Below are 26,136 nucleotides of genomic sequence, written 5' to 3'. Positions count from 1 at the left end.
CACGGTTGTTGCTCACAGAGAAGGAGCACCACTGTGCCGTGGTTTCTCAAGGCTCCACTATGATCTCAAAATAACAAATCCCTGTAGCCACAGCAGGAAAAATGGCAGGTGCTTTTTTTTTAGTTTAGAGCTGTGTTGTATTGTATAGTCATTTAATTTTACAAACAGGCATAGCAGAAGTAGACGTGGCATTAGCAAGCTCTTCAGCATGAGTAGGACCATGAAGCACCTTGTTTCCGGCCTCTTAGGTTGGCTACCATAAAGCAGGGTCCCCATCATTTTTTACCCATGAGCCACATTCAGATGTAAAAAGAGTTGTGGAGTAATAAAAGCATGAAAATAGTGGGTGGGTGCCAAATAAGTGCTATGATTGGTTATTTGGTAGCCCTATGTGGACTGGCAGCCTACAGGAGGCTCTATGTATCAGTACATCTGGTTTTAATGCAACTAAAACTTGTCTCCAAACCTGGAATTGGACAATAGAATATGGAGAAGCCGCACACCACACACTCCCAAAGGTTCTTATCCTGGTGCCCAGTGATAGAGGAATCGGCAGCCTCACAACAAGGGTAAGAAGCATTTCACCGGCACACAGGAATTGTAGTAGCAGGGCAAGCCCTTGCAATTTTATTATGCAGTAGTGCAACGTTTCGGGGTCACGCCCCTTTGTCAAGCATCCAAACCTGGAATTGGAGACAAGTAAGGAAATAAGCACCTGCTTTGAGGGAGCAACATCCAAGGGGTTGGTGAGCAACATGTTGCTCATGAGCCACTGGTTGGGTTTGACTTTTGGCCTTGCTTGCTAGCAAGAATGTTATTGGCTCGGCCAATGTTTTAGAAATGAATGCTGGCTGTACTTGCTTAGTTTTGGGTGGGCATTTTGGCCAATTTCGATCATACTGCTCAAACATCTGTATAGCCTGTTGTGGGGCCCCAGAGACCTGTAATCCTGATGGATCGAGGATTATTGTTCCTAGGGTAGCCACCTTTTCTGGAAAAAAACACCGGCCTATATATTTATTATATATGTTTTTTTTTTCCCTATTAATAACATTGGGATCAACCATCATTTTTACAAGCCAGGCCGAGAAATAGCAGCTAGGCGGCAGCCCTAATTGTTCCTTATGGAAAATTTGTACCAGGGAGAAAGGACATGAAGAGGAGCCATATCTCTGCAGCTCCTCCTCACTTTCTGATGTTATGATTGTTTGGCCTGCGGGCCAGTCAGTCGGATACTGCATGGATTGGGCCGTGCATGGCCTTAAAAGGAACTGTAACGCCAAAAATTTAAAGTGTTTTAAAGTATTGACAATATAATGTACTGTCGCTCTGCACTGGTAAAACTGGTGGGTTTGATTCAGAAACACAACTTTAGTTTATATAAACAATCTGCTGTTTAGACATGGGGGCAGCCATTCAAGCACAGGATACACAGTAGATGGATTCTGAAGAATCCCATTGTATACTACAGAGCTTATTTGTTATCTACTGTGTGTCCTGTGCCTTTTCTCCTTTTTCAGCTTTGAATGGCTGACCCCATGGCTACACAGCAGCTCGTTTATATAAACTATAGTTGTGTTTCTGACGCAAATGCAACAGTTTTACCAGTACAGTTCATTATATTTTCATTACTTTTAACACTTCCGTTTTTTGGTGTTATTGTTCCTTTAAATAAAAGGAGGACAATCTAGAAAACCAGCTTTCTTTGCTTGTTTTTCTAGCTGGTTTCTAATAGAGATTGGCTGGCCCTGTGAGTGATGAAGCGCTGAGCAACCAGTCTCACAAATACCGTCAAATCCTTGTGGACCTGTTGGCAACCTTCTGCTTGTTAATAATAATCACAAAACACAAAATAGATGTGCTTGTGTGAGATGGTGAATATTTTGGGAATATTTTTTCACAGCACAGGTGGATTGGTCAAATATCCCATGTTCATTGTTTTTTTCCTCTTTCTTTTCAGAGCTCTTTTATTACTCCCACTTTATTGGCTAAAGGAATTCTCTCAAATTACTTCCCATGCGCAGTGGCCTTTAAAGCCCCTTGAGACTGAAGTTTGCAAATGTCAACAATGGAAACCTTCAGCCTTTCAGTGAAAGGATTATTGATCTGGCCAGGAGTGTTGTTAAGCCTACCCAGATTTGGTCAGGCTTTTTTTTTTCTGTTATTTCCATGAAATGGCTATTGGCCAAATCTGGTAAAACTAATAACATTCTAGATTAGTTTCTCTGTGTGATTTGTGTGCTAGAGTCATAAGAGGAGAAGATTGTTCTTGACATTTCCAAAGCATCAGTCTCATCTAACATATGCCGTGCCGTTTTGGTATCCAGTGCCTTAAATAGGGTATTTAAAAAAATAAAGTACAAAGAGGAGCAGCTAAACTGTAAAGGGAATAAAAGCTCTATGAGTAGAGGCTGGTCAATTTGGAATTGTTTACAATCATAGAAGAGGCGGATAATCGGGAATATGATAACTGTGTTTAAATAGATAAGGCTCATACATTTGATCTGCTGAAAAAAAAAGGACAGAGAAACAGAAATGGGGAAAATACGCCATGCGATGGGATTAGAAAGGAGGTTTTGTTTTAGGCTAATGCTATACAGGGCTGATTCTCTGCCTGCGGATATGGCTTTTGGCACCAGTAAGCATGTTGATAGATATACTGCCCCTTTAAGTGGAATATATGAAGGTAATAGTTGAGTAGATGGATGTACTATAAATATATATTTAATATATATGTTTTTTTTTTTAACTTTGACATCTATTTAATTATGGGAACTGTTTTTCTTTCTTTAAGAAGATTATATAAGCCCTCCTGAAATTATCCATCATAAGAGAACATGATGTATTATGTTTTATTTGTCTACAATGCCTTTAATGTGCAACGGTAACATTTCCATTCAGTTTTCCCGCACAAATAAATAAATAAAAAGCCTGTTATGTAGACGACTTGGTTTTTACAATAGCGTGGAGATTCTCACACACACATCTCTGTGTTGCAACATGCTTTTCTCTTCTAAAATTAATTTGTATTTTAGCATTCGTGTCCCAACAGATGGTTTGTTCCCGGTGCAAGTGCTGCTATGGTCTATCATCTTTAAAAAAAAACAAAGGCGCCATACACATACCTGCATATAGTGATTTACTCGCTCCAGGGTTTGTTAGGCAGGTGTGTGCAGCAAATTGTAGTTGACCTACCCCCAATGCACAAATACACCTCTACTGTATAATTAGATCTGACAAGGTTCTTTTTGACGTCTAATAGAAGCAGATCCCTGCCCCACCCAGTCAAAACTTACAGCTGGGGGAGGTGTGCTGCTTTACCTGCACTGGAGGTAATGGAAAATAAGGTACTTTCTGTTTATTGCACTTAAAGGGCAACTCCACAAAAACATAACTAAAAAAGTTAACATAATTTCAAGCAACTTTGCAATATACATCAATTAAAAAATATGCAGACTTTTCATGATTTTTAATGGTTTCTGACAGTTCCCTAAGCTCCTGCTGATCGGTCTGACTACTTTGCTGAGCTGGCTGACTACTGTTACTTTGTTTCAACAGCCAGCTGTCCCCAACCTGCATCCTCCAAACCCCACAATTCCCTGCACACGTGATAGGAAAGGAACATCACAGTGCAATGCATTATGGGTTATGTAGTTCCTGCATGCTGTTTGTAAACTGTGAAGTTGTTACAATTTGTAACATCAGTGTTTAGTCCCTCCTTGCCTGCCAGGATTTCAAATGATGGATTTCAGCATAGAAAATGGCATTTATTCATACTTTTTGAAGAAACCGCTAACTGTGATGGGTATATTAGGGTTTTTGTATTATGTGGGCTTTTTATCAAATTTTGGTTTGGAAGCCGGAGTTCCCCTTTAAAGGGATTTTGTCAGGATTTTTATGGTGTTTTTATTTCTCAATTACACTGTTTGCACTGCAAATAATTCACTCTACCATATAAAATTTCATTCCTGAACCAATAAGTGTATTTTTTTTAGTTGTAATATTGGTGTGTAGGCGCCATCTTAGGTCATGTTGCCTGGTCATGTGCTTTCAGAAAGAGCCAGCACTTTAGGATGGAACTGCTTTCTGGCAGGCTGTTGTTTCTCCTACTCAATGTAACTGAATGTGTTGCAGTGGGAAATGGATTTTACTGTTGATTGTAGTTCTTATATCTACCAGGGATTTGTTATCTTGACACAAAAGCATTAACAGAACATATGGTCAATATTAATATATATATGTATATTCGGCAATCACGGTGTATTTCTGGCTATGTTTTTGATCCCAATTGAAGTGAATGGGCGGCAGCAGGCAACAGTTTGGGGTGCTTCTCAGATGTTCCCCTGCTTATTTTCAGCAGGCGCCAGTGCCCATTGTCTTAGTTTATCCATAATGATCTTTAGCGTTTTCTTCTGCATCAAGTGGTGGGCCATACCATTCAGCGTCTCGGGTAGACGCTCAGATCCCATGAGAACCTGTTGGTCTTGTGCCACATCTACTGTCCTCTTCTGAGCCTGCCCAGTTAATATCTGAAGAATCCCAATATAGGGCTGCCATGTGTGTGAGTGACGGGGAGAGTGTTGGTTTCGATTTAAAGATTTAAATAACGTAGAATAGAAAAGCAAAAATTAAAACATGTATAAATGACAGAATAAAAGCATAATTGCCTGTCCAGGAGAAGCTAAAAAGTAATGATTAATAAGCAACCGTTGCTCCCAAAGCTCCTGCCTTGGCTACTGAATTGCAGAAAAGCTGGTTGCTAGCAGGTGATTGCCTCTGGCTGGCCGTCTGTTCAATATTATTCCAGATATGAGACGGTTAACATATGTCTGGCAAGCTGATGTCACTGCTGTGCATCTTCTCTGTATAAGACAGTCTTGCAACACTGAGCTTTATGGATTTGTGCTCTGCCTTCAAGACCTTCCTGCATCATCATCATCAGAGTTCCTGGCAGCAGGATGATGGGGGAAGGCAAGTGTTTAACTTAACTCTTCGCTGTACTTGCTGTTTTACTCTCCATCCTTTGCAGTACAGCTAGAGGCCCTCACTCTGATTGAGGCCCTCCCTCGGTGGCTTGTGGGTTAACAGCTTTGTGTCCAGTAAGGAAGATTTTAGACACGGTTATTGGTGGTCTGTTTGACATCTCAGCCCTGGGAGGGGGTGGAGCCAGGTAGAGCCCTTTGGAGAGGTAGAGGCATTTTTAAAAGACAGTTGGAGAAGGATGGAGGGAGGAGATGCGGAAGAGGTTGAATTACTCATTTCAAATAGTCCCATTTACTTGCAGCAAACCACAGCCCAGTCCTTACTTATGAATACGCTACGCCAGGAAAGCCTGCTTAAATCCCTGAAAATTACTTCCAGGCCAAATATACAATGCAGGACAGATTCTCCATCATTCTTATGTCATTTTTCCTTTTAGATTGTGAGCCTTATTGAGCCAGACCCCATTTTACCAACTGCAGCTGTCAATACTGTTCCGTATATATGTATGTATGCAGCACTGTAGAATATGCTAATAATAACAATAATAATAATAATAATAATAATTGACTACATGTTTCAACAATTTGCTTTTGATTTAAAGGAGAGGCAATCAGTACACTGCCAGTCTGCCTAGGTGTGACATGTATACACTTCAACTATGTTTGACCCTTGCCGTGTTCAAATAAGCAGACATGAATATAAAAGGCTTCAAAAATATGCATGCACAGAGCAATTCTGTCTTCTATTTTAACATTATGGCCACGATGGACCAATTCATTGGAGTCTTAAGATCTGTTTTCCAGCAATAAAGGAGCTTGACAGCTAATAAAGCCATTACCTGGAACCCTTTGAATATTGTTGGGGGTTCCAGCATCTCTCTAACTGCTGAAGGTAGCCTTCTGTTACATGTCCGAGCTATACTGTTGGACGTTACTTGCTACCACCGCATGCCTACAAAATAATATTGAGGGGGGGGGGGTACAGCACCAGAACGTTTGGCATTGTATCCTAATGTAGGCACATCATCATCATCACACACCTTAAAACCCAGTAAACTTTGAGTAGGACATGGTCGCTCACTGGAACATACTGCCGACCTGAGAGCCTGCACCATCGGCTTACAAGCCACTAGAGATCCTGAAACAGGCAGTTGACAAACCACTATAGGACCTGTTATGAGGACCCACTGGAGGTATGTGAAAGCCTTTCAACTGCAGCATAGAACCCACTGGAGATATGTAAACTCCTGCTGAGAGAAGTGTACAGCCTACTAGGTCAGTGATCCCCAACTACTGGCTTGAGAGCAACGTTGCTCACCAACCCACTGGATGTTGCTTCCAGTGGCCTCAAAGCAGGTGCTTACTTTTGAATTCCTGGTTTGATTGCGTAAAAACCAAGTGTACTGCTAAACAGAACCTACTATCTAGGCTACCAGTCCACATAGGAGCTTCCAATAGTCAATTACAGCCCATATCTGGCATCCCCTGGAACCTTCTTCATGCAAGCTCTTTTTATATTTAAAAAAAGATTGAGGAACCCCATACTAGTGTTATGTGAAGGCATGGCAGTGGTTGCTTTCAACTCACTTAAGTACCACAAATGCCTGACACTGAAACCCCACAATATCATAATAACCGGCCTCTGGGAGTTTTCAGTTCCATTGTGCATATAAAAAGCCTTCAAGCAGGAACTTGCATCTTATTGGAAAGCCTGATACTTGGAGCTTCCAACTTGGAGTAAAGATAGGCCGACTGCTAGTAGCTTATAGCTTAGTAGAGGTTCTGCCATGAGTTGAAGGGGTAGCAAGATCTTGGGTCTGATTTTGTGTCAAGTACATACAGGGCATGTGGATGTCCAAGATTCCTGGAGCTTACAGCTTACCCATACATAGAGGAATCATATGAGACCAAAGTGCTTTGTCATTAGAACTTGGCCATTATGTGACCCTAGAGAAATGCCTGTGCATCCGTGCTGCTGTGCATAGCCATCACATTGGTCACGGTAATATAGCCCATGTATAGAATATCCTTTATTCAGTTGTTGCTAGTGGTATAAAGGGAGACGGTGAACCAATAAATCTGTGATGGAGGATTTACTGGTAACCTTACAAGTCTCATCTGTATCTCTAGGATTTGTGGTTTCAGGCCATTCTTTGTGTTCCTCAGTTCTATAATTATAGTATTGAGTATCATATACTATATAATAGGTAATATTCTTCTAATATTAAGTCATAATGAACTTATTGCGTGCTTATGAATCTGCACAACTGGATCTATGGAAAGACACCTGCCTGGGGCTTCAACTGCTTTAAGAATGGGTGAGGGCACAATTCCTGAAAAATCACATTATATGAGCATATCATCATTAGACCAGCTCTTTGTCTCTCTTCTGGTCCAGTTGGCTTTCCCAGGCAAGGGTAATGGTGTGGGAAAGTAGGGGGCACCGATATTTGCCTTGGGCGCCATTGGTCCGGTCGGTCGGACCCTTAAATACACACAAAACAGAACTAAAATGTAGCCTGTGTCTGTATTAAATCCAGGGTTTCAGCCTTCTCCTCTAGGGGCTCGATGTAGTGTTTGACATCATGATCATTAGACATGGTTATGGTTTATTTGAAAGTTCTTACTGGATGTGACTTTTTTCCTTGGCAGGCATTATCTGCTTCTTTTGCTCAAAGAACACAAGGTTTGTCAAAAGTGTGCCTGCCCCCCTCTCCAAAAAAAAGTTTGCTCACAAGTGGTTGAGTCTCTGTTGCACTTTGGTGCTACAAATAAAGCACAGCCAGACGTCTACACCATTAGACCAAATTCCAGTGCAGCCTATTTTTCCCCCTAATAGTATGCTTTTTAAGGATAGAAGAGTATAGAGAGCATATAGCAGAGGCAAGTTCAGTCCTGCTGGTGGTGAAAGTGGGATTGATAAGGGTATTTAGGGTCAGGAGAAATGCTGGGCTGTCCCCTGTTCTAATGACTGCCTCTGTGCTTTGGCTGCTGTAGATCTGACAGCTGCCTCTCCCTTTCATAAAGGCTTTTGTGTTTTTATAAGGGCTCTATAAAATGAGGGTTTTACAGACATGATTTCATATTTATGCCGTTTGCTTCTTGTGCAAGTGTGTTTGTAGAAACTTGTCCAACTGGGCCTCACATGAAGGAGGGCAGGGAGCTGTTGCTGCTACATATCATTAACTTGTTTACAGTTGGATGAGAGGGTACACCCTATAACTGGATAGGAGATTTTAAACACATTGTTGGACTGGGTCTCCCAGGGCCCACTAGAGAACCTGACCTGGTATAAGCCAGTGGTGGGAACAAGATGGAGTTGATGGGGCCTTTCCATGGCTGGGGTCCATAGGGAGATCCCTGGTACTAAGGCCTGTCTGACCGTGGTTGTATGGTAAAGAACCATTTGTTGCCCTTCAGTCAATTTTATTAGGGGATTCCACTCCGCTTATTGAAATATTTTGCTATGACCAAAGCCGGGGGCCTCTGTTTTGGCCGAAGTCACATTTTATACTGATAACTGGGTTTTGCAGATGGCTTTCTTATTTGGCAGCTGCTTTGTTTGTTGCTGCTGTGTTAACGACATTCTGAAAATGACAGCCTCTCCCAAATCTTGTGTTCTTTGAAGGGCACAGCTCTATTGATTGCATTGTCAGGCCCTCTGTGTGCATTTAATTATGCACAGGGCTTAAATAAAAGACTCTGCCGCAGATTACACCATCATATTTAGCATTGAATTGTCCCAGAGTGAAACTGTGCTGACATGATACAGGGATGGAGATTGTGGGAGTTGTTGTTTTGGTAAGGACTGGATTGCCTATCCCAAAATGACCTTGTGTCCCTGCTACATGCCAGGTTCTAGAGTGCTTTTGAATGAGAGAGCCTGAAATTCTTGTCCCACTGAATATCTGTGAAGAATGAAATGAAAGGTCAGACGTGGGACCGTGAAAAAATAAAAATTTGAATTGAGCAGAAATCCAGAAAATGTTGAGTGAATTCTCCCCTCCAGCTTTGCAATACATATTCATGCCAATGTGTAGGGGCACATGTCAGCACAGCAGAGACAATAGCTGCCTTTGTGCAGGGTGGGGAATGTCAAATGTGTATCCCTACTGTTAGAAACGTGCACCATCAACTCAACATGCCGAAAAGAATTCCCATTTTTTTTAAAAAAAAAATATATATATTTTTCTCTGTAATAATAAATAAATACCTTGTACTTGATCCCAACTAAGATTGAATTAATCCTTAATGGAGGCAAAACAATCCTATTGGGTTTATTTAATGTTTAAATTAATTCTTTTTAGTAGACAAAGTGTGATGATCCAAATTAAGGAAAGACCCTTTTTTCCAGAAAACTCCTGAGCATTCTGGATAACTGGTCCCATACCTCTATATACATGCACACACCAGGCATATCCAGTCAATTGATTTTGCAGCCTGTGGGTGATCCATAAAGTCTAAATTCTAACTAAATATCCTGAGGTTTCAGTTCATTTCCCATTAAGAGGTGCAGTGGAAATACAGCCGAGGCCTTTTAAATCTGCGCACTGTTGTTTATAGCAGCAGGCTATTGTTCCCCCCTCCTCTCTGTGCTGATATTAGTCAGACCTGCTCTCCTTACAGTAAGATCCCAGTGGGGAGGAGGTAAGAGTGGCTTTGTTGGCTGGAGGAAATGTGCGAAACGAAATCCCCAGGAAGTGTATCCTGTTTAATACCCTCCCCCCCTTTCTGACTCTCACACTTCCTCGCTCCCTGAGCTCTCCTCTCAACTGCAAAAGCAAATTCTTTTATGGGGCTTACATCCCCCTTCCTGCCTTAGTGCCTATTTTTTCTTTCTTTAGATGCTGATGTTGGTGATTTTTGGTTATTTATATTCAAGTGCAACCAAATCAATAAATGCACCCCAAGCCTGAATATGATGCATAGGGAGCATCTGTGTCAAGTGCCACTAAATTTTCTGGTGGTTGTTACCACCTGGCTGAGGATGCTGGAAACAGTAGTTCACAGCTGAAATTTGAAGGAGGAGGAGGTTGTCGGCATCAGGTCTGACATTACAACATGCAGCTGTACTTGAGACACCAATGTGATATGTGACATAAAAGAGGGAAAACCCAAGGAGAGCTACTATTTGTTAACAAAGGGCAGAGTATTCCATCCCCCCTGGCCGTGAGCCATGTAATAGGAGAGGTAGTATGTAAAAGCCAGACCTAGCCAGTTGGAATAATAGACGTGAGAGCTGATCTTCCGGTCTGGGATAAGATCCTTGTGAAGTATATTTACCTGGCAGGGTTGGAGAAGGGGTGTATGTGGTTTCCTTCAAGTCAATTGTCCTAGTTGCAGAGTTTGCTCTTCTTTCACTGTGTACTAGCCAATTAACCAATGAAAAGGTTGGCTGGCAAGCCTCTAGTTGGCTAAGCAAAGATCTGTGAATTGAAGGTCCACAAGACAGATGTTACACCTCACTTATCCTGCACCTAAGATGATTCTTGGAAGTCTCTGTAACATGACATCCTTAACCTGGTCTAAATGGACCAGTTCCCTGAGATATGTGAATTTTGCCCAAGTTATTGATTATTCGGCACAGTTGGTTGCAGTGAAGCACTGTTGGATAATTTAATTTTAAAAAGAATTGGATTAAACTATCTGTATAAGTCATACTGAAGAACAGGCCCTCATCGCAGACTCCTACAGTGCAGACCAGCCGTCCCCAACCTTTTTTTTTTTTTTTTTTTTACCAGTGAGCCACATTCTAATGTAAACAGAGTTGGGGAGCATCACAAGAATGAAAATTCTTCCTGAGGTCCCAAATAAGGGCTGTGATTGGCTATTTGGCAGCTCCTATGTGGACTGGCAGGCTATAGGAGGCTCGGTTTGGCAGTACATTTTTTTTTATGTTTTTTATGCAACCAAAACTTGCCTCCAAGCCTGGAATTCAAAAATAATCTCCCCACTGGGAGCAACATCCAAGGGGTTGGTGAGCAACATGTTGCTCCCAAGCCACTGGTTGGGGGATCACTGGTGTAGAGGCTGCAGGTTGCACATCTCTGTCAGATACATTAACTTGGAGTGTAGGTGCATTGCTGCCTGTGAAGCATGACACTTCTCCTGAGAGTCTCGTGGAAGAGCACGTAGCTGGCCTATACGATTATTTTGTGTTGCAGCGTTGCTAGGTCTCCGTCCAACGTTACCCCATAACACACTGCTTTTGAAGTGCAAGAGACCTATTGCTATATAGCTATTGATTCTTCTGCACTTGTTAAACCACCTTCCCAGTGTGATTGGCATGAAAGCCGGCCAAGAAACCAGTATTCCTAAAGTTCTCATTTCATAGAACCGCAAGCCCATTGTAAGAAATAAAATCATTTATTACACAATCGTTTCAGCCAAGGGCACGACCCGGAGCAATGTGGAAAATCCCTGTTGCAACACGGATGCACAGGTACTTGTAGCGAGCCCAAGATGCTTTGTTTATTGCTTGGTGAGCCAGGAGGAAACCATTTTTTCCTTTGTAATAATTACTTCCTGGCCAGGAAAAACAGTGGTATTTCCACCCCTGTATATTACTATTTTTATATTGTTTTTATTACTATTTTTATCTTGTTGCTATTTTCTCATTTCCTCTGTTCCTTGACAGGTAGTAGTCATTTTCCAAGGAAGTCTAAACGGTTGCATTTGATGCTCAATGTGGTTCTGTTTGAGTTCTCCGCTAAATTTATAGATGAGTGTTCTGTAAATTCTTATTGGCTACAGGTGTCATTTGACTACAATAGATCTGCGTACGCTAATGATTATTAATAAGAATTATGCAATATGTTTTCTTGTAGTTCCCTTAAGGATGTATTTACTCCTCTTGCTATAAATAATTACAAGTGTTTTATGAACGTAGATAAGTCTGAGGCTGCCTTAAAGTGGTTTGACCTGTTTGGCAGGGTTAAAGGAACAGTAACACCAAAATGAAGTGTTTTAAAGTAATGCAAATATAATGTACTGTTTTCCTGCGCTGGTACAAGTGGTGTGTTTGCTTTGGAAAGACTACTATAAAAGCTGCTGTGTAGTCATGGGGCAGCCATTCAAGGCTCAGGTTACATAGCAGATAATAGATGCACTATGTAAAATACTATTGTATGCTATAACAGATCTGCTATGTTAAGGCCCCCATACATGGGCCGATAAAAGCTGCCGACAGACAGAGTCGGCATCTTACTGGCCCGTGTGTGGGGCCTTCTGATGGGCTTCCCCGATCGATATCTGACTGAAAGTCGGGCAGATGCCGATCGGGCAGGGTAAAAACAGCAGTACCTCTAAATATGCACCATCTCCCTTGCCAGAAATGAATGATTGTAGGCTTTTGGGAGCATGGATATATCAGGACCAGCCTTATATATTCTGGACAGGTGAGGGCTTTCCCACCAGCCTTCCACAACAAGTGTCCTTATGGTTCCACAGATCCTTGGAAATCTCTATATACAAAGATATCAGACAGCCCCTATAGAGTTATATTGCTAAATATACCTTGCAAAAAAATATTGGCTGAGCGAGATAATAATAAACACGTTAGTTGCTGGGTTCTATAAAACAACTGGCTTCCCTGGATCTTTTCCTCTATTTTCACTATAACATCCTGCAGAGTGACTGTTGGGGGCTTTCATCAATTGCAATTGCACTGAATGACCAATAATGTTTTCCTTTATACATTGCATATTCTGAGGCACTCTACAGGCATTATGCATCTCTCGCGTCAGTCCTCTGGTGCAGGGTAAATTAAATGAATAATAAAGAAGAAATGACAAGCAACACCGAGTCCTTTGGTGAAAAATTCAAAAGTGTATTAAAAATACATGTGTACACACACACACACACACACACACTCTCACTCACACACTCACACACTCACTCACACACAATCACACAAACACACAATCCAGAAGGCTTCGAATTACGGAAAGGCCGTCTCCCATAGACTCCATTTTAATCAAATAATCTAAATTTTAAAAAAAAAAAAATTCCTTTTTCTCTTTAATAATAAAAGAGTACTTGTACTTGATCTCAATTAAGATCTAATTAATCCTTACTGTAAGCAAAACCAGCCTATTGGGTTTATTTAATGTTTACATGATTTTCTAGTAGATTTAAGGTATGAGGATCCAAATTACGGAAAGATCCTTTATCTGGAAAACTATATATATATATATATATATATATATATATATATATATATATATATATATATATATATATATATATATATATATAGTCCCACAGTACCAGCACTCAGACAGATGTTGCCAGTGGTGCATGATCAATAAATCATATATGTTCTTACGAAGGATCAGCACACACTGTTCTGTAGTGAAGTAATAGTGTTTATTTTCAAACAAAACACATTTTTATCCCTTCTAGGATAAAAATGTGCGGATCCTTCATAAGTACATATATATATACACACACACACACATAATTATTATTACTATTTATTTTTTTTTGTATGGGACCTGTTATCTAGAATGCTCTGGACGATAACGGATCTTTCCATAATTTGGGTCTTCATACCTTAAGTCTACTAGAAAATCATTAAAACATTAAATAAACTCAATAGGCTGGTTTTGCTTCCAATAAGGATTAATTAGATCTTAGTTGTGATCAAGTGCAAAATAGAGTCTATGGGAGACAGCCTTTCCGTAATTCAGAACTTTCTGGAAAACAGGTTTCCTGATAACGGATTCGATACCTGTATATATAATATAGCTATTCTTGTGTGAATTCTGCATAGGAACAGATTTGATTGCATGAGGAGGAGAGAGTGAGGGCCCTGTTCGTGAGAGTGTTTAGAATGAGCAGAAAATCTGCGCTATTAAGTTTCACGTGAGTCATTGTGCCCTGAAGTAATAATTTTCTCTTTTTCTCTGCAGACTTCCAAAGGCAGAGGTTGTGCTTTGAACGTCGTGGCAATGTTTCCCAGCTGCTTCTTTGTTCTGGCACTGCTGCTCAGAGCTGAGGCCTGGGAATGGGGCCTGACACCGAGGAAAACCGTGCGCTACCATGGTGAGTGACCTATGGGTGCTAACTTTGCACTTGCCGCTGGAACCGCCAAACTCGGCCCATTCTTTAAGCATTTTCCTAACAATTGATCCAGGTTGTGCCTGATGTCACCTGTTTGTGTTCCTCTCGGACTCCATAGGGGACTGATGTCATTCAGTAATTATAACTCCTGCCCCTTGCGATATGGCGTGTCATGTGACCAATTGCTGGCTTGGCTAGGAGCGGTCTGTGGGGAGAAATACTGCTAAATCTTTAAAGGACCAGTAAAAATTTAACATTCATTCGTATACAACCCAAAAAAAAAAAACCACAAAGACAAATGAAACTTTGAAATGGCTCATACTTTATTAAGAAATAACTTACCGAAACTCCGCTTGCGCTCCTCTTCAGAAAAGGTGACAGGGCGACAATCCATTGTGCGGCGCTCAATTTCTCCTCCTATAAGAAAGGCAGGGAGAAGAAATCGAGCGCCACACGATGGATCGCCTTTTCTGAAGAGGAGCACAAGCAGAGTTTCGGTAAGTTATTTCTTAATAAAGACTTATAGCTTTCAAAGTTTAATTTGTCTTTGTGGTTTTTTTTTTGTTGTATACTAACTGAATTTTTTTTGATATTATTGGTCCTTTAACTATGTGTGTTACTTGTGGAGTTCTGTCACCTCAAGGGTGCTGTCCCGCCTGGGGGGCTTAAAGAAAAGGTTAAAACTAAGTAAGCTTTATCAGAAAGGTCTATATAAATACACCAGTAAACCCTCAAAGTAATGCTGCTCTGAGTCCTCTGTCAAAAGAACCATCACATTTCTTTCCTTCTATTGTGTACTCATGGGCTTCTGTATCAGACTTACTGTTTTCAGCATAAACCTCCAGGGCAAGGGCTTGAGCATTCTCAGTTTGTCCACTCTCCATCCTTTCTTCCCTCCCTACTGTAATCTTAGCTCAGAACTATAAGTGAGCAGGGAGAGACTCGGGCAGGCAGGGCCGGCCTTAGGCCAATTGGACCAATTGGGCCCCGCACCTCTGGGGGCCCCGCACTGCCCCTTTCCTTTCTATTTTGTGCCTGTATGCCCTTATTTTCCTAAATACTTGCTGTGTCAGTAGCCAGCAACACTTTGTCTAGGGGCCCCGCCAACATGGTCCCAATTGGGCCCCACATTTGATAGGACCAGCCCTGCGGGCAGGAAGTGATGTCACAGCAAGCTAATATGGCAACTGCTAGCCTAAACAAACAGAGACAGTGTCTAGAGCTACGTACTCAGGTATGGAAAAGCATTCTAAAGAAAACTGTTGTGGCTAATCTATTGGCAATAAACGGCCCTGGTAGCTTTCCTTCTCCTTTAAAGCCTGGGCCTAAAGGAGGCATATAACATGTATTAAACCCCCAAATTTTGTAGGCAGTAATGTATACTATCTGGTGCTGGTTGTACTTTTGGCCAAAAAAATTATATTTTCTTAAAAAAGGCCCCTTTACTGGAGCTCCCTATAGATCTGCTACAGTCCCTGTCTGAGTTTCAAATGAAGAGTGGGCGTGTCCCAACAGTCCCTGCCAGAAGCCCAGTAGGAGGGGGACAGCCAATCACAGCCCTGCATCACACAAGCAAAGACAGGCTTCAGTTCCCTATCAGGTCAGCCTAGCTGCTGATTGGTTCCTATAGAGCAGCGTGCCGAGTGCCGCCAGATCCCCTGCACAGCCAGGGAAAGGAGTCGGCAGCAAGCAGGACTAGTAGGAATTTGCATACATTTTTACATAATATGTCTCTTTTAAAGATCAAAGTAAAATTTGGGAGTGACCCCTAGATATTTTTCAAAATAATGGTCTGTTTCAGTCGGATTCTTCTACATTAATAAGTGAAGGGAAACCCTGCATGTATACTGGAAAACCTCCAAAAATGACTGTGCTAGGCTGTATGTGCATTTATATGTTAATAGGCAGCATCCAATATATTCTCTTAATATGACTTCTAGGAGTATCAGAGGTGCGACAGTCCTGGCACAGCGGCGTCTCCCAAGTCATGACATTGACGTTGGATGAGAATCGGGGGGCTCTGTATGTGGGCGCAAGAGAAGTCATATTTAGCCTAGACCTCAATAATATCGGGAAAGAGCTGAGGCCTCCAGTGAGTATTTGTAAAAAGACTGTGTTCCTCAGTGTGATAATGTTTGGGTTTAGAAACACACACAGAAGAAAATCCAGAGTGTGGGAATTTTAGGTATGTTTTTCTGGTTTTTAAGCAACTACTGGAATTGTTTTTTTATTCCTGTCTGTGCAGCTGGATTCAAGAAACAGCCTGTAGCCAATTAGTGTCCCAGATTACCAGTCCTGACTGCTCAACCATATTAGAATATGCAACAAAACACCTGTTTAAAAAAGAAGGGTGCCTCTTAACTCTTAAAGGGCCATAGACTGTAATATTTACAACCCAGACACTGGAGGTAGAGTCCCAGTTTAGTAGCTTTTACTTGTGATTCATTGCTGGGATAACTTATGATCGTGTAACTGGATCCAATATGGCGGTTACAGATTCTTTTCATGAAGCCAAAGTTGGAGATAAGAGTATTTTAATGATAGAGAACGATTGGTGTCTATGACTTTCTTTGTGATTTAATACTTTTTAAGTTGCAATTGTAAATGGACTTTATTTTCATTGTTAGATTATATGGGAAGCTCCAGCAGACAAGAAGTTGGAATGTGCCCAAAAGGGAAAAAGCAATCAGGTAGGTGAAAAGTTCCCACCTAGAGTGGTTTATCTTTATATCAGTGTCCTGACAGCCAATAATGAAGCACATCTCGCCCGGCAGCTATGATAATACACGAGGGAACAGCTTTGTGCTGGAATCTTATCAAGAGATCTCTCTTTAATCACTAGTGGAAAAGAGTAAGAAAAGGTGAAGAAAGGGCCACTGAGCATACAGTTTCAGCTAGACAAAGAGAAGAGGCCAAGATTTCGGCATAGGACTAATATCACAGATAAAGCTGGACAACACAGATAAAAGGGCTACCGTCATTTATTTTCCCTTTGTGTTTATGGGTAAGGGCACATGCTGCTATTTCTGGAGATTAGTCTTCGGGCGACTAATCTCCCAAAACTGCCTTCCCGCTGGCTAGAATCTAAATCACCAGTGGGATAGCACTCAGAGTGCTTCGTTTTCCGAAGTTGCCGCACAAGGAAACTTGGGGCGAATCGATCCGACTGCCATCCCGGCGGTGATTTACATTCTAGCCAACGGGAAGGCAGTTCGGGGAGATTAGTCGCCCAACGAAGAATCGATTTTGTCGCTGGGCGACTAACCTCCAATAATAGCAGTGTGTGCCCTGGCCCTAAGGGAAATCTTAATTTGAACATACTTTTATTTTAAGTCTTTCATCCCAGTTGTCCTGTGCGCCTCACCTATGCAGCCACTGGCTGGCCACAAGCTCCCCTTCTCCTGCCATAGCTCCCCTATTTTTTTTATAGAAGGGGGCATGCTCTAGGAGCCAGGTTGTGGTATGAAGCAATGTGAGCTAGGGCAAGCCAAACAGGCCATTAAAGGGAAAATAAATATATATATATATATATATATATATATATATATATATATATATATATATATATATATATATATATATATATATATATATATATAGAGAGAGAACATTAAATTATAAATCATGACTGGACTTCTGCCACTAACCACTAACCAGGAGGATGTACGAAAATGAAAAAGCTAGACACTAATAGCCACACTTTATACTGTTCCATTGCAGACTGAATGTTTTAACTACATCCGCTTTCTGGAACAGTTCAATCAGACGCATCTTGTCACTTGTGGGACCTATGCCTTCCAGCCCAAGTGTGCTTACATTGTGAGTAGACCTCTTATACATGCTGCTTAACCAAACTATAAGCTCTGTTGGTATATCCATTAAGTCAACATGTAATATATTTTAAGGCGGGGGCCATACTTCCAGGTTGATCTATATACGGCTCTGGTTATGAGTTGCAGTAGCTGAACTATAGAGTGATGATTGCTATTGACTGCTGGGTGGTTAGGACAGATGGGAAGTCTTCAAAACACTAACTGTGACATCCTGGTGATGTTTATTATGAGCCATGTCTGTGACTCTGGCCATACACCAGCAATGCACACAGGGACCTGGCAGAAAACCAAGGATCACTGGGGAATAGTTGACTTTAGTTTATATCCAGTATGTGTTTGCTTGTGTGACTGCAGGCACTTTCTTAGGGTGTTCAAATACCTAGGGATATAGGAAGAGAAAGACTTGCATTTATACTTGCCCGTGCATATCACTGTACGCTGTTTAATATGATAATTCCATGCATATATTTTTAACTGCTGACCTGTAATGGTGGAACACCTACACCCCTATAGATATAGTCTGGTACACACTTTGCACCATAGGAAGAATACATGACCGTGTAAACTGGGCCAACTCCATGCTACAGTTCTAAAGGATTTATCCACATTGTTCATAATAGAGTATGTGGATGGTTTATTCTGTTACCATGTACACGATTGTAAGCTCTACTGACAAGTCTTGTTCTTGTGTAGGAGCTGTCTGACTTCACACTGGATGCAGAGAACTTGGAGGAAGGGAAGGGGAAGGTTCCATATGATCCAGCCAAGGGCCACACTGGTCTTATTTTAGGTGAGTTAATCTTCCTCCTTTCCGGGGAGTGGATTTAACATTCACATTTTCACCATTGTTTCTAAATACTTAATGTCAACCCAAAAAATCTGCACAAGACCTAATCTTCAGATTTATAATGTTCTTCAGACGGTGCCTTGTACTCTGCCACCATGAACAACTTTCTTGGAACGGAGCCTGTGATTCAGCGCATTGTGGGGCAGCATAATCTAATGAAGACGGAGTATTTGGCTTCGTGGCTAAATGGTGAGTTTTGGAGGTTATATGGCAAGCTTAAGTATTTGGATTTTTCTAGACCAGTTTTAGCAAACCTCAGATTAACTGCTATAGATGAGAGAAGCATAGCAACCCTTTCCCATGTTATTGTTCCATCCCACTCCATATTTTACCTGAACTGCTTCACCAGATTTCATTGTTCCTTGCAGAACCAAACTTTGTGAGTTCGGCGCACATACCAGAGAGTGTGGGCAGTGAAATTGGGGACGATGATAAGATATACTTCTTTTTCACCGAACGGGCGCTAGAATATGACTGCCAAAGCGAACAAGTGGTGTCCAGGGTGGCGCGTATCTGCAAGGTGAGATGTCTAGCAAGAGTCCACGGGCAGAGGATGTCTTCTTTCAACCATATATGCCTATAATAGTCTTTCTCAAGTTTGCTTTAATACCGAACAATCTTGGCTAAGTCACTTGTTCCATGTATTCTATTTCCTTGCCCTACAACAAGGTGGTATTGTCAAAAAGATCTTCCACCCTTTGTGTGAACTAAAACTTCCTTCCAATCCCCATGATCCTGGCACCCACTAGCATCAAAGTGTTAACTTTCCTTCCACTTCTTCCCTTTTTAAAAAAGGCTTCCTTCCTTGCTTTGAATTCCACTGTGCTTATCTTTAGGCTAATTGGGGGAATATCTCTATATTTTGTCTTGTAGGGGGATTTAGGAGGGGCTCGTACTCTGCAGAGGAAATGGACTAGTTTCCTGAAAGCCCGGCTTCTCTGCTCCATCCCAGAGCTTCAGCTGAATTTTAACCTTTTAAAATCTGTATTTAAGCTAGAGGCCAAAGAGTGGCGCTCCACTCATTTCTATGCTGCCTTCCAGGCTCGCTGGTAAGTGATATCACTAGGGCTGAGCTTTGCAGCAGTAGTGCTTGTGGGAATATACAAAGGTGTAAATGTTTTGGATGCAGCGCCAAGGCTTTTAGGAGAGCACTGCTAAGAATGTTCTTCTGTCTTAGGGGTGATTCTCCAGTGTCCGCTATCTGTCAGTATTCCATCCAGGACATCCAGAAGGTCTTTGATGGACCGTACAAGGAGTATCGTGAGCAGTCCCAGAAGTGGGGTCGATACTCAGACTCTGTGCCAAGTCCCCGACCTGGATCAGTAAGTACTATTTATTGTTATAAAACCCAGGATAGGTTTAGGTTTGGGATCCGTTATCCAGAAAGTTCAGAACTGCGGAAAGGCCGACTCCCATAGACACAATTTAATCCAAATAATCAAGATTTTTAAAAATGATTTCCTTTTTCTCTCTAATGGTAAGACCGCAGGGTCGGACTGGGCCCGACCTGAACCCCACCGGCACCCACCGGCACCCACCGGCATGTATGTGTGTTAATTGGGCTTTTATGAAAAAGATAACATTTGGACAGTGTAATAAAAATACAAACAATATAGGGCAAACTAATAACTCAAAAATCACAAATAATATATATTTAAACAGGATATTGTCTCGGAATATCACTCTCTACGTCATACTAAAAGTTTATTTAAAGGTGAACTACCCCTTTAAAGGTTCAGTTGTCTTTTGTGCAGCTGTTTGGTCCCAACAAGAACCGCACTGTAGGGAAACATTTTGCTTGTTTTCTGAACTGAGAGAGTTGGGTCTTATATGGTCATATAATGGCTTTTTTTCCTCCTCTCTACAGTGTGTCACCAACTGGCACAGAAATCATGGAGTATACAGCTCCCTGGAGCTTCCAGACAACACCCTGAACTTTGTCAAGAAGCATCCGCTTATGGACGACTCTGTTATGTCTACCCACATGCGCCCATTGCTGGTCAGAAGGGGAGCAAACTTCACAACCATCGCTGTGCAGAGGACCTTGGGTTTGGATAGAGAACCTTACGATATCCTCTTCATTGGAACTGGTAAGTGCATAAAATATGGCACACTTGTATAAATATGGCCCAGTATCAGATCTTTACCTGTAGGCTAATGACACACTGGGCAATTTCTAGCAATGTCGCCCATGTCACCAGACAGGACCCAACACATTCTGTTCTCTTTTCCCCCCCCCCCCCCCTTAGAGTGAACATAAAATTCATATAATAAAAAAAACAAAAAGGTTGTTATATTGGGACTTATTTGACCCTACTAACAAGCTCCGTTCATTTGGACTGCTACATTTATATTTGTAGTTTGGAACTCATTTTAAAATGATTGTTTACAATTGTGGTGTGTTTGTAGTCAGTTATATGTTCCTGCATATCCTTAATAATATCTTTCTTGTTCAACCTTCAAGATTAGCTGAGCATTATTAGGTTAATATGTTTTGTTTTACTTTAGTTTTCTTACTTAGGTCTAATAACAGCTTAGGTGTATTCTCCATCATCAAATGGCTAATTATCATTCTTCTAGGACAAAAATTGCCCAGTCTGCCATTACCTTTACTCTTATTCATAGGTAGCCATCTGCCATCTTTTCTTTGGGGGGTCATCACACTCACTATTATATTGGTTCCCTTTTATTTCAGAGAATGGTTGGGTAAATAAAGCTGTAAGTTTTGGATCAACGGTGCACATAATTGAGGAGCTGCAAGTGTTTGACAAATCCTATCCTGTGCACAGCTTGGCTCTTTCTGCCCGCAAGGTCAGTCTGCGTCTCTTTCTAGGATGCCACCCCTTGTACTTTGACCACCTGTTGTGTATATTGTGATCTCCTTTAATCCCATGTCCCGACTTAACTTCTAGACTTCCGATCCTTTAGTCCAGTGAAACCCTTCCTCTCCCATATGTTATGTTCAACGTTTTGTCTAGACTGGCATTGTATTCATTGTCCCTGCCTTTTCATTTTATCATTCGCATTCTATCCGCTGCTCTTATCATTCTGGATTTTTTTCTTAAAATTTTAACCCTTTTTTAATTTTCCCCCTTTCCAGTCTCTTCTGTTTGTGGGTTCACAATCTGGGCTGGTGCAGCTTCCCTTTGCAGACTGCAGTAAATACCGCTCCTGTGCTGACTGTATACTCGCTCGTGATCCCTACTGCGCCTGGAATATTAACATCACCCGCTGTGTGCGTGCAGATCAACGATACAGGTATATCAGTTTGTCCAACCGCTTACGATCTATTTGATCTGGAATAACATAGGAAAGAAATGTTTTTCATTAGTGCATCCCAGATATGATGTGTGATTGCGTGTGTCAATAGTAGCAACATGTGGTTCTTAATATTTGGTTGAACTTCAATCCCCACCATACCACAAACAGCTGAAGTGAGGTGCTGGCGTTGTCATTTAACAACATACAGATAGCCTAAAGTTGCCCAATCCTGGTTTATAGACTTTTGTGTTAAAACTTATCTTTTTCTACTTTCCAGGCCTATACTCCTTCAGGATATTAAGGATTCCGACACGTCCGTGTGTGAGGTGCAGAGCCAGAAAGCAGGTGAGCTTTCAGAATGAGTTCCACTCTCCCATCTTCCTCTTTGACTCTGCTAATAGAAAACCCACAAGGTGTTGGTTTCTGTAAGACAGCGTGGACCAAAAAAAACCCATCTTGGAATTTAGATTAATTAAAGTCTATAAATATACAAAGTCCATATTAAACACAACACCTGTTATTGTGTAATTACATAACTATACAATAACAAGTAACAATGGCATATAATCTTTACTGACCTTTAAACATTAGTAAAGAATACTTTGGATATGATTTTTTTTTTTTTATTTGTGGACCCTCTTCAGAAGTGGAGATCTATACAATTAAAATAAATTTGATAGCTGATGTCAGCTGTTGGCTTGCCAAGAGGTTTTGTGTGCCGGAATGCTTGACCTTATTTTTTAAAGGTTTTTGTTAAAGCTGAAGACGTGATTATTTATATAACAGTGGTTATATAACCGTGTTAATGCATATAATATCCTTAAATTGTACTTAAAAGAGAGAGGCTAATTGCTCTTAAGAGCTGAACTAACCATTCAATGCCAAACAGAATAAACCTGCGAGACCGTGTGCATGGTTGTGTCATGCACACAGGGGTGTGTTTCCAAAAGGCCATGTAATTCTTAGATTTCGTAGTGTGCCTTTGATAGTGTGCCTTGTCTATTGGACCCTCTTCAGAAGTGGAGATCTACAGTATATAGTTAAAATAAATTGGAGAGGGTTGATGTTGGCTTGCCAAGAGGTTTTGTGGAATTGTGGAATTGCTTGCCTTTATTTATTTTTTTTACGTTTTTGTTAAAGCTGAATATGAAGGTTTTTTTTTTGTTATATAACAGTGTTAATCTATATAATATCCTTAAATTTTACTAAAAAGAGAGAGACAGAGTAATTGCTCTTAATAGCTGAACTGACCATTCTATGCCAAATAGAATATACGTGCGAGGCATTGGTTTCTATAGGTAACTGCCCATGGGCGAATTTGGCCGGTGTTGATAAATGAGCCCCCGTATGTGTGATGGACACAGGGGTGTGTTTCCAAGAGACCATGTAATTCTTAGATTTCTTGGTGTGCCTTTGATATTGTGACTTATAATTGCTTTCACCGCTGTCATTTACTAACATTTATTTTTCTTTTGTCCTGCAGTGAAACCATTTGTGAAGAACATTACTGTTGGCATTGGCACAAACGTGGTCCTTCCTTGCCAGTTATCATCTAACCTGGCACAACCCATCTGGACATTCAATGGGCAAGACCTGGAAAGTGACCAGGATGACTCTGTGCTATTTGACACTACTCTGCAGGCACTGGTGATCCTTGGGGTGGGTACACATCATTCTGGTTGCTACGTCTGTTACTCAGAAGAGCAGGGAACCCAGCTGACTGCAGAGAGCTACCAGCTAACTGTGGTGGCCTCTCCTTCCCTTATTCTTGAATCCCGTGCTCCTTTGGATGGGCTGGGCCTGGTGTGGATGATGGTGATTGCACTGGGGGCAGTTTGCCTAGCCCTGTTCCTGGCTGTTGTCTACCTGCGCAGGAAGTTAAAGGATGAGCTGGAAAAAGGTTCCAAATCCATGGAGAACACGTTGGTGTATCCTATCAAACTGCCCTCCCAACCCAAGACTCCTAAATGCCTGCCTAGTGCAGACTCCGATGAAAAACTGTGGGACCCTTCCTCTTTCTACTATTCTGATGGTTCTCTAAAAATTGTACCCGGTCATGCACTGTGCCAGAACAGCACTGGCTCCTCCTCACCATCTGGAAATGGTATCCCAGGGCAGCCCCTTCCTTCACCTCCCCTGCATTCACCCAACCACATGCTTTTGGCAGGGGTTCGGGGCTCAAGTAGTAATGGTTATATCCGGCTGACGCTCGGAGGGGGTGTGACTGAGGAGCACCCTCAGCTGGGGGACCTTAATGAGGAGCTTCGGTGGAAACTTAAGCAGAGGCAAGCGTTACCAGACTCTAATCCAGAAGAATCATCTGTTTGACACTGTTTTTGTGCCTCTTGCACAGTTTGCACTGGTATAACTTTTATTATATTATTTTTGTTTTCAACTACCTCAGGGACTAGAGTTGTAGTGAAGGGACAAAGCCAAAAGGAAAAGCCCCTGTCCAACTATGGACTGAAAATATTGATAATGAAGAAGGACCAAGTTCTCCCGTTGCCTTGGAAAAGCCCCCTCTCCTATAGTTTGAGGCTTGTTCAGTTCAGTATTTCTAAATGTACCTAACGTAAGTCTAATAAGAGAAGAGTGTGCTGAGAAGATAGTTAATCCTTTACCTTGCTTCTTTAGTGAGTAGAATGAAACCAGGCAACATCCTTCTTCCTGGAGGTTCAGGGTCACAGCAGCAATAATGCATGAGAGACTCCAGACGCTTTATATACATTATCGGACCATGTTTGCAATGGAAGGGTTACAAAAATCATTCTCACCTTGCGGCAGTTCGGTAAAAAAAATCTGCAATATATCACCGTTTGTGTATACTGTTTACATATGTACAGATGAGGCTTATTCAGAATGACGTCAAATGTGACCAAAACCACCATCCATGCTGCTGCCTCAGGATCTCTATGTAGGAGGAAGGTCAGTGCTCATTTAAAAAAAGAAGAGGAAAAACAAAATTGCAGGGACCTGTTTGAACCATTTGTACTGTAGTATTTCGTCACTTCCAAAGTCCTCTCCACTGATTTATTTACCCCCTCGTCTTATTGAGAAGGACCAATCACTCCTGTATGTACAACAACACAGACCTGCTCAACTGTCTGTCGCTTTGTATTGGGTCACACGTTAAATGACTGCCTCAATCACGTATTTTTGATGCAGCCGGTCTGCGGTTGCCGAGTGTTCGTGTAAATGTGTTTTTGAAGCATGACACGCAGATGTGAGTTTTGGATAAATAGATCTTTTTTTTAATTTTTGTTTTTTTATTCCTGTTTTAACTGTATTGCTCTGTAACCGTTAAGGAAACTCAGCCTGTTCATTTTTCCCCCAGTTCATAACGGCTGGGTGAGACTAAATGAATTCTTTTAGGGCCAAATATTCGGACGTTAATTTATGGGCTAGAATTTACAAAAGGAATGGGAGTCCTACAGATGAACACTCTCTGCCAAATGTCCCACGCTCCCTCATGTATCTGTGTATGGGGGGGACGGGCAGCTGAGTGTCCTCCATGATTTTTGGAGATGTTGCTATTTCCATAAACGTCTGGAGGGCCACAGGTTGTCTGGCATTTCAGTATGCGATTGGATATTGGATGATGATGGTGACATGCTGTAAATAATTTGAGTCATCAGCACTATAAGAGAAAATCTTGTATGTACTGTAAATATATTCATTTTTTTGTTTGTTTTTCCTGCTCTTAAAATTTCACATGTTGGTAATTTATTTACGTTATATATTTATTTCTGTAAATACGTATTTTTATATTAAAGAAATAAAAGCAATTGTTTAAAGAAGGATGGATACTGTGCTTATTTTTTTTCTCCCTTCCCGCTTATGGTTGGCTTTGAGTGTCACCCTGAAGCTGTGACACCCATGAATGTTGTTTGGCTTGTAAGCACCTATATAAGAGGAATGTTATCTCCTAGTCCTCCAGCTTTTGTATTTTATCTCCCAAAATCCACTTCCACCTGGCCTCTTAAAGGAGAAGGAAAGGTTAAAACTAAGTAAGCCTTATCAGAAAGGTCCATCTAAATATACCAGTAAACGCCCAAAGTAGTGCTGCTCTGAGTCCCCTGTCAAAAGAAACATTGCATTTCTTTCCTTCTATTGTGTACACATGGGCTTCTGTATCAGACTTCCTGTTTTC

The 26,136-nt window shown here is 41.4% G+C and overlaps 1 protein-coding gene across 2 annotated transcripts in view; it reads left to right on the top strand.

Annotated features, from left to right (window-relative positions):
• Positions 1-25,783, top strand: part of sema4c.L (semaphorin 4C L homeolog) — a 30,959-nt gene extending 5,176 nt beyond the window's left edge. For both annotated transcript variants that reach the window (XM_018250825.2, NM_001137570.1), the window contains 14 exon segments: positions 13,895-14,027; positions 15,986-16,137; positions 16,673-16,735; positions 17,766-17,864; positions 18,572-18,668; positions 18,798-18,914; positions 19,094-19,245; positions 19,599-19,774; positions 19,903-20,047; positions 20,593-20,815; positions 21,421-21,536; positions 21,826-21,983; positions 22,264-22,331; positions 23,470-25,783. In XM_018250825.2, coding sequence (XP_018106314.1) covers positions 13,934-14,027; positions 15,986-16,137; positions 16,673-16,735; positions 17,766-17,864; positions 18,572-18,668; positions 18,798-18,914; positions 19,094-19,245; positions 19,599-19,774; positions 19,903-20,047; positions 20,593-20,815; positions 21,421-21,536; positions 21,826-21,983; positions 22,264-22,331; positions 23,470-24,314 — 2,505 coding nt within the window. In that variant the 5' untranslated portion in view covers positions 13,895-13,933 and the 3' untranslated portion in view covers positions 24,315-25,783.
• Positions 25,784-26,136: the final 353 nt, after the last annotated feature.

The sequence above is a fragment of the Xenopus laevis genome, chromosome 3L, assembly GCF_017654675.1.
Source record: "Xenopus laevis strain J_2021 chromosome 3L, Xenopus_laevis_v10.1, whole genome shotgun sequence".
NCBI lineage: Eukaryota > Metazoa > Chordata > Amphibia > Anura > Pipidae > Xenopus > Xenopus laevis.
The sequence above is the reverse complement of the archived record's forward strand: the minus strand, read 5'-3'. Positions and strand labels throughout refer to the sequence as shown.